Source organism: Meleagris gallopavo, chromosome 1, assembly GCF_000146605.3.
Source record: "Meleagris gallopavo isolate NT-WF06-2002-E0010 breed Aviagen turkey brand Nicholas breeding stock chromosome 1, Turkey_5.1, whole genome shotgun sequence".
Classification (NCBI taxonomy): Eukaryota; Metazoa; Chordata; class Aves; order Galliformes; family Phasianidae; genus Meleagris; species Meleagris gallopavo.
Genome location: NC_015011.2, coordinates 77,182,173 through 77,191,516, shown reverse-complemented (window position 1 = coordinate 77,191,516; position 9,344 = coordinate 77,182,173). Strand labels below are relative to the sequence as shown.

Here is a 9,344-nt window from a genome sequence, read left to right as displayed (position 1 = left end):
TTCTTTGCCACACTGGAATGTGATCCTGAGAAGATCCAGCTTTGAAGTCATGAACTTGGGTAGAAAGTAGGTAACTCAGTTTTGTAATGAATTTACATGGATGACAGACTCAAACAAAGAATGCCTAGATTAAAGTGGGTCGCTACAAGTCCCCATTAAGTTATTTATTTTCCTCATCCAGAGGAAACGTAATATGAATGGTGCTGGTGTTCTCCACAGGAACAACCACTAGCAAGTCTGATATATATTGAGAAATCAATATTCAAAGTGTTATCACCTATCTGAAAACAAGTCAAGAAATATCAAGGTTGTTACTTCAACAAGCCAGCAAGCAATATTTAAGGTCTTTGTATGTGATTTGTGGGTGAGTTATACTGGAAACCAGGGCAATCTTTTAAAAGCACAAGACAAAAACACTGTATAAGGAGCAAGCCTTGCACAAGAAACCTGTGTTCTAGCCGCTGGAACACATTTAGCACAAGTATATACTATAAACTCTAATACTGACTCTTGTTCATAACTCAGGAACAGGCAAGCCATAAATGGAAAGATTGAACATGGTGACTTCTAGAAATACAAGCAGTGCTGGATAAGATGCTATGCTGGTAGGAAACAGAAGGACGCTGTACAACCAGAGTCTAAGAGAGACAGGATGATTTGTAGTGGGAATCCCAATCCAAAACTGCGTGGGAGTTGATACAGCTGAGAAGATCATACATGCCTATGAATTTCGATGGAATGAACTTCAAGAAAATACCTCTTCAAGCTCAGAGACTGCAAACACAACCTTCTCCAGAGTCTCCCCATGAACCTCCAGGAACCTTCTAACTGTGCCTGCAAGGAAGAATGAATGTAGTTAGAAGAACACATTTACACACATGACCACAAGCAAGGGAAATCAGTGGAGTGCAGAATAGAGAGAGACATCTCCCCTCTTATACAAAGTAGCATCATGGGCAGCACACAAACGTGGATTAAGTGGTGGTTTAACAAGAAATGGGGTGCTGGGCATACTGCAAATTCCATCCTCATTCTCTCCTGCTTCTCACTTTAGAGATGAATATGAAAATTTAAGAGTCTTTTAGCTTACTAGGTACACTTCAATTTGTTGAACACGAACCAAGCACCCTGCAAAAACCAAGCCAAATCCTTCCTTTACGGAGTTCTAAGCAAGTTGCCAAAAACAGATATCCCTAGAACAAGTCATGGTTCCCTCAGTTACCACAGAAGCAGCTTGACAGCAAGCCATATAGAAGTTGGTACAAAGCAAAGTCAGACACACAAAAACTCAAGGGTCAGCTATGCTAAAGCAGCATACAAAAGTTATAAATGGAATGCAGACAGAAGGAGCAGCCAATAGAAATCAAAAAGGCAGAAAAAAAAAGTAAGAACTAAGCAAATACATAATATTCTTCTCAAAGAATGGAAAAAACACACAAAGTCATTTCAGCCAAGGACTTTTTGTTTGTTTGTTTCCAGTAAAGTCCATTTTTTAATTTCATATTGATATACTTGAATCCAAACTTGAATTTTTTTTTTTATCTAGAAAAATTTATTCTAGTAAGTTCCATATAACAAATGATGCAATTATAAAAAAAAACATTTCTCCTTGTTTTTTTTCTCTCAATATGGTTCATATTAGCATCCATTTAGAGTTCCTAGTTCTCAGTTTGAGAGACAGCAAACAGCTGATTCCTATGCACCATTTTCATTCCACTTGTGAGCTTACAGAAGACTATCATACACCCATCAGTTTCAGTGTATTGCAGACTGAAGATGACTAGCCTTTGTTATTCCTTGCCTTTGCCTACTCTCATTGACCTCTTCTGAACTTCCAGTTTTTACTCGAACACACAACTTCAGAAGTGGATAAACCACACATTTCTAGCATAACATCCTCTGTTTTGTTCTGCCTTGCTTAGCTTGTTCCTTTGAACTCTGTTAAGCTGATGGTTTCAGGAAACCACTACAGTCTCAAGGTTTAGCTCTCCAGCATTAGCCCATCATGTGAAGGCAGAACTATACAAGGGTAGACAGTGGACAATTTATTTATTTTTCTTTTAATAATTACAAGTAAGCTCATCTCACTCTTCAGCATCTTTTCCAGCTCACTAATAAATACATCGAACAGTAAAAGTTCCAACAAGAATTCTCACAGATGCTTACTGACAACCTCTCAGAGAAAGGTCATTTGTTTTTATCCTTCATTCCTGTTGACCCATGTAAAGCTTCCCTCTTTATATCCTCCTCTAACACATCACAGTCCCCTAAAAAAAGAAGCTTCCCTGTATCAACATCAGTCTGCAGAGATGAGCAATCTATTGAATACTACCAATGAATTTATGTCACTTTCCAACAGACTTACGCAGTGCTATGTGGGTTGCATCCTCCAAGGGGTAGCATCTTTTCAATGAGTTAATGACACAAAATCCTACAGAGCACATTGCCTGTTCCCTGAAATCCAGAAAGAGAAATAAATAAATAGAAGCATCATCTACAGTCAGATGGAAACAAAGCTTTACCAGTCTAGTAGATAACACCAGTATTTATCCCCTGCCTCTGTGTAGTAGTAACACTCCTCTAGGTTTGCTCAGAAGAATTTTTACCTGGAAAGATACATGCCTACCATCATTAAGCAGAAACTGAGAGAAACCATTAATGATTCCACATCGTTTTCCCTCATGTTTGTTCTCAGCGTTTCTCCTTCTACCTCAGCTACATTGTTTCTGCATCTTGTCATATCCTGAATGAGGAAGTTCTTCCCTCAGCTTCCCTAGAATCTTTTCCAAAACTTTCCTTCCTGCATAGGATTGACAGTAAGGGAAAGAAAGGGGAAAAAACAAAACAAAACAAAACAACAAAGCTAGTGCTCTTCACTGCAAATACCCTATTCCCCAACCTGACCTTATATATATATATAAAAAAATATGGGGGTCAGTGGTCCAGACTCTGACTGAAATGGTTTACTTGGTCATAGCTATGAGTTGACAATCATTGGCATGGAGTGACTTTAAGAAAAGCAAGAACAGGGAAGTGCCAAATTGTTAGAAAAGGAAAGCAAAGGTGCAGTCAACAGTCAGAAGAGTTTGAACTAGCTCAGAGCTGGTAGACAATAATTCCATAAATGTCAGAAGTTACTCTAGATAATAGAAGGACTAAAAGGCACTCAGAAATTAGTAAACAGAATTATCAATACTTCTTCATTTTTCATAAAGTGTTCAAATCCAGTTCTGACTTTGATCATCAATTTTAAGGCAAAGACAAGCAAACAAAACCCAATAATAACTATATACACTAGAAACTTTAGCTGTAATCTGGATTACAAAACACTTACTACTGCACTGTAACACACAGCTCAGACTTGGATGAGCTGATCTTCCCAACCCAACATAGATATAAAGTATATTTGTAGAAAACACCACAGATGAAAGAGAGGAAGAACTACAAACTCATCTGCAGCAAATATTGATTTAGAAATAACCTTGCACCCTGACACAGAATTGCTGCTACAGTATGAAAGCAGACAGGCCAAACACATGAATTGTTGCAGCAGTCAGATCTGCCTGTGGGTATGTTCACATGGCTGCACAAAGACACAAGAAGCTGCTGCCTGACCAAATTCTTTTAAACCTTTTTGACAGCACGGAGCCCAGCACAATTATTTACTTCTCCTCAGAATGGAGGAACACTGCACAGCTCTAACTACATGGCTTCAAGACTTGAACCAGCTCAGATCTCCGTGCAGACCAAAGCATAAGGAGAAAAAGATGTGCCACGGATGGCTGCTGCTAAGTGCTTACTTTGCAAGTTGCAGGACATTCCGGTAACAGCTGTACAGAGAACTCTCAGCTGCTGTACGATAACGACTCTTGTATTTGGGTCCAACTGTGTGAATGATGAAGCGTGCAGCCAAATTAAATCCTTTGGTGAGTTTAGCCTCTCCTGTCCTGCATCCTGGGAAAAAACAAACAAGAATTCGCACGAAGCTCATGAAAAGAAAGTCAAAAGTATTCAAGCTCTTGACTTTCTCTAGAATCAGACAAGTTTCATCTTCACATGTAAAAATCAGTATTTTTTGCTATCAAATATTAAGGATAGTGCTCTCTCTCTCTCTCCCAAAGCAGCTGCTTAAAACTACCTGGTCATGCTGAATAGGTAAGAGCTCTGCTGATCCCTCCTGATTTTCAAAACTATACATATTAAGACAAGCCGTAAATTGCTGGAAGTGCTGTCTTAACTCGAGTGCTTACTATGCTACATAGAGAACACCAACACAAGTATCCTTCAGAATTTAACTATTTGGATTTCAGAGACTGCTTTAAGGAGCTTTGCAGTCTTTTTTATCCAAAATAAAACTTAATAGCTGCTGGTAAACCTTCCTGAAAACAGAATAAGATTGAGCACACATTTCTCTTACATCCCCGGAACAAGGTTACATTCATTGTTTTGCTAATTTCTTAGTGTCCACAAGGCACAAGTATGATTCTCAAAGGAGATCATACCTTTCTTGACAGACCAGATGTCTAGCCTGAAGGCAACCAAGTTGAAACAAGACATTTAATCTACTTCGAGCACCCTCCAGTTACATACTCTAGTACCATTTTCTGCACGTTAGCATACACCTCTACCTCACTTTAGTTTACATTTATCTTTGGCAAGTCTCTGTAAGTTACTGCTATGTAACTCCTGCAGTCTTTTGTCAGGAAATCAGTTCATCAGAATCCTTAAAGACATCCACAGGCCCTTGTTCTTTATTCACTCTGTCAAGACACTTTGGATCCAAAAATAAAAAAAAAATCCAGGAACCGCTGTGGTGCGTGAAGTCTGTCTTTCCTTTAAGAAAGGCACCTGGAAGAACAGTCTGCTAACTTTCCCCCTTCTTCTTCAACTAAGTCACTTCACATGAAATCAAGTCTACTGCAGTCCTGAACAGATGAAGTACTTTCAGTCCTCTTTCCCTGCCCTCAAGGGGGAGCATTTCCCACCTTCTTTCTTTTGCTTGTATAGCTGCACTGAGCCTCTTAAACTTTCAGGCCTGGCTGAAAATGAATCTTTTCACTGGATTAGTTTTTAACATGATCTTATAGATTGCTATTGCCCATGAAAAGGAATGAAATGTGAACAAGTGGCTAGGACAACTCTTCCTGTAGCAGAACTGCTACAGCTTGGCTCAAGTCGATTATGAAGCTTCATGCTGAACAAGAATGCTTACCTCTTGTCCCTCTCCACTGTATTTGTTATGGTGCTCAGATTATTTCACAGCATTTAAAAGCATATTTTATGGCAAGATGTGTTTCAGATTGAGAATCTTACTGAAGACTTACAGCACACCTTCTTAACAGCAAGAACACATTTCCTTTAGGCTAACTCTTCATAAACTTTTTTTAATCTTACAAATCATGTCATTATTTCTGTAGACGTCCACTTTGTTTCTTCTGGATGAAGAAGGAAGAATATAATGGCATACCAAGCATATATTTCAAACTACTGCACATCCTCTGAAATGCTTCAACTCAGGAGAGTGCAACTAGATACATTGAAGGTGGGAAAATTAGTAGATAAAATCAAAACAATAAATGTATCAAATATCAAGCTATTTTCTCCTATGAAGACAGGTTGAAGGAGCTGCAATTGTTCATCCTGAAGAAAAGAATGTTCCAGGGAAACCTTACAGAAGCATTTCAGTTCATAAGAAAGCCTGTAAGAAAACTGGAGAGAGACTCTATCAAGGAGTGTAGTGATAGGATAAAGGGTTAATTGGCTTTAAACTGAAAAAGGGAAGACTTCGGTTAGGTGTTATGCTAAAATTCTTCACTATAAGGATGATGAGGAACTGGAACAGGTTGCCTGGAGAAGCCAACCCTGCAGGTGTTCAAGGCCAGATAGGTCTCTGAGTGGCCTGGTCTAGAGAGAGGCGTTCCCGTCCATGGCAGGGGGGTGGAATCAGATCATCTTTAAGATACCTTCCAACCCAAAATATTTTGCGATTCTATTCCTTCTCTTTGGTCCACTGAAGTCACACAAACTCAAAGAAGCAACCCAAGACCTGTAATAAAAATCATTTTAAGTATTTTCTCTTTTAGAAAAGAATGAAGCAAGTCTGAGGTACACTCTGAACTCGGGAGGGAAACTAATACATTCAGACAACTAGATGCAGAATCTGTAATTTCTAACTACACTGACATCACACTTAGTGCTTCCCAATGCTTTCTACGTACAGAGCTCTACAAAATTTATAAAACTAAATTAAGCAGCAAGTATAATTCCTGTTTTAACATATGGAGAGAGGTGAGCCAGTAGTGACTTGCGCAAGATCAAGGTTTGGGAAATCTTATCGTTTACCTGGTGATATTTCAAGCAGTACAGCAGCCTCTTGTACTTTGGAATGTTGGAGAGGAGAAAATGCATGCAGTGGAAAAAAAGCCACACTGGAATTGGAAGATTACTAGGATTTGCTATTACAGAAGGTCTTTATTAGACTGCAACAAGCATGTGTGGATAGGAGAGCATGTATCAGTAGCAGTTAACATGCGAGTCTGAGCCCTTGGCTATAGTTAATTGAAACTACACTAGTTAGCTGAGCTTTAAAGAAAGCACAATTCTTCAGAAGTCAGCATATCACATGCTTTAAAAAAATCATGATTTTCCTTGGGCTGTATGAAATAGAGAGAGAGAGAGAATTAGGAATAACTGAGCTGAAAATCACCACTATTCATTCATTCTACAGCTTTAGACTAAAACCCATACATTTTCACTTGTCATCAAGAACAACCTCCTATGCAAAAAAAAAAAAAAAAAAAAGGAAAAGAGCACAAAAATGAAGTTGAGTTGAATGATTAACTAGTTTCTTAAGGCCCCTTCTGTTTCTGCTACTGTTAAACTCTTTAATATGAGTCCATAACAGTCAAAGTCATAACCAAGTTTCTCTTTCTTCTCCCACACAACGATCAGTATACTGTCAGAAAATAACTCATTTCTGAAAGGATCCCATCTCAAGACGGAAGGAAAACTATCAAAAAAGAGAAATAAATCTGTAGAACGCATTAAAGAGTGCAGACACTGACACTACGAGTGGAGGATCTAAATCACATATGGTTCAGGATGGCAAAAGGAATTTGAGGAACTAAACCCAATTTTTACAGAGAACTTCCTACAGAGCTGAAAGTCCTTGAATTTTTAAGGACTCTCTGAAACCCTGTCCCTCCCATCCCACCTCACAATGAACTGAAAGAAGCCCAAGTTTATTTTAGAAGAGTGAATATATGCAGCAGGATCCTAACTAACATCTGCTGTTTTTTAACAGCTGAACAAGCTGAATGAGCAGAATAGGACATCTATTCTATTGCAGTCTAAGCCACTGAGAACTTGTACTCAAAATACTATGCCCTTCTATCCATTTTGTTACTACATGACAAAGAGATAATAGCTGCTATCCAAGAGAGTAATCAGTACCACTCAGGAATCAGTCTGGTCTCAAAACTCAGCTCAGTACCATATTTCTGAGCAACCTTAATTTTAACTGCAAGCTGTATCAGACTCTGGTATGACCTTGGATAACTATAAACTCTTGGTTCCTCACACAAAACAAAAACAAAACCCAAATACTCATTTTTATTTATAGGCATTGAGAATAAATTACTTCCTGAAAGATAGGAAAAGAAAGGATACACTATCTGTTGTGAAACTCACTTAATTCCTGCAATGGCAAACTTAAATTTATTTCTTCCACTCACACACTGAGCAGGGCAAGAACAAAACCTGAAGCTATGTAAGACAGCTCCCTACTACAGTAAAAGCTCAGATGAGCAAGCCATTCTTAGTAGCTTCAAATAATAAAGGGAATTCTTGTAACACAAAGTATGTGCTCAGCAACTTGCACACCTGTCAAGGGTTTTCAATGATCTGTAATTTGAATTACAAAAGTGGAGGAGTATACGTGAGTCTATCTTCCTCTCTTTATTTCACCTTAATAACAGACACCAGGGAAAAAAGGAAAACGCTGCATCTTGATTTCAGTTCATGCCCAAATAGCAATTCCTCAAACTATGCAAGGACTGCAGATTTCAGAAGAAAAGCCATCTTTTGCTACTTACCCTTGAGCTTCTGAAGTTCATCCTTCAGGTCAGGCCCAGCATGCATGAAAATACTTTCAGATACTGGATTCTTATCGGTGAGAGACTCGTTACTGGTATTCACTATGGCTGTGCAGTTCAGTAACGCTACGTCTCCTTTCCTGAGGAAACAGTTCATTGCAGGTTACACGTCAGATTAAGCAGCATATTCTCAAATGAGCATTTCCTTGTTTGTCTGTGATATGTTAAAGCATTAGCAATATCACGGTTTCCATAGAGTGTAGTGTACCCTGATGTGCTCACCATGCAGAATCATCCTTTGTCACTGACAGAGATTGATTGCACATGATCCTTCATTTCCTTGAAAATTCTTAACTTTCATAGTAACTTAGGGAGATATGCATAAAGCACAGTGTTACAGTTGCGTGTAGGGTGGTTTAGTTAGCAGAACATGCAAAGCAGCATGGAATGTAACATGTTCCAAAATGGCACATATTGTCTCATATCTTAGAGATAAGATGACAGTCTACATGGTGTATTATTTCCTAAGTGTTAACAAATATTTCAATGTGCTTTTTTTGTTGGTCTGTGGGAACATTATCCAGGGCACCCTCACTGCTGCTCTTCCTCAATGAAGATCTCAAGTAACACTGCAACTAGTAAACTCTTCATTGCTTTTGTTCCAAAACTGTGGACTCACGATTTGATCATGTTGACACTGCTGAACAAGGGTCAGACAAGCGGAAGATAAACAATGCAGAGATCCAAGAAGATGGAACAGCAGAATTCTGACCTGCTTTTTGTCACACAAATAGTCATTACGGATTTTGGAATCAAAGAGCATAGGAAGGGAAATAACAATTCCCAAGCACAGGAAGAGATTCAAATGACAGTTCAAAGTGCACAAGCTTATTTTACCCAAATCCAAGTCATAGTAGATGTCTAGCTTTTAGTTTTTCTTTTTTCTTTGATTGGTTCAGGAAATCCACAGACAGCCTTATTTCCTGCATGCATGAACCAGGAAAGAGGTTCAGGCTGATCCCTGAATCTGCACCCTGAAAAATCCTCCTCTCTTTATACTGCTTAACAGAGTTACTCATCTAGAGAGTAGGTTTGAGTATCTGATACACAGGAAAGAAAAACTGATGGAGTAAGTTCACCTTAGCACACAATTTGGTAGAAAAAGCATGGAGACAGGAAGATAGAGAATGGAGAGAGGAAGGAAAACAAAAAATGGGCCAAGCAAGCCACATAAAAAAAACCACATTAAAA

At 38.7% G+C, this 9,344-nt stretch overlaps 1 protein-coding gene across 3 annotated transcripts in view; it reads right to left on the bottom strand.

Moving 5' to 3' along the window:
• Window positions 1–9,344, bottom strand: part of GDAP2 (ganglioside induced differentiation associated protein 2) — a 22,334-nt gene that overhangs the window by 11,131 nt on the left and 1,859 nt on the right. For all 3 annotated transcript variants that reach the window (XM_010718726.3, XM_010718742.3, XM_010718734.2), the window contains exons 3-6: window positions 8,094–8,233; window positions 3,801–3,954; window positions 2,366–2,454; window positions 758–834 (exon numbers count right to left, since the gene is read on the bottom strand). In XM_010718726.3, coding sequence (XP_010717028.1) covers window positions 758–834; window positions 2,366–2,454; window positions 3,801–3,954; window positions 8,094–8,233 — 460 coding nt within the window. The remainder of the gene's footprint in view (window positions 1–757; window positions 835–2,365; window positions 2,455–3,800; window positions 3,955–8,093; window positions 8,234–9,344) is intronic.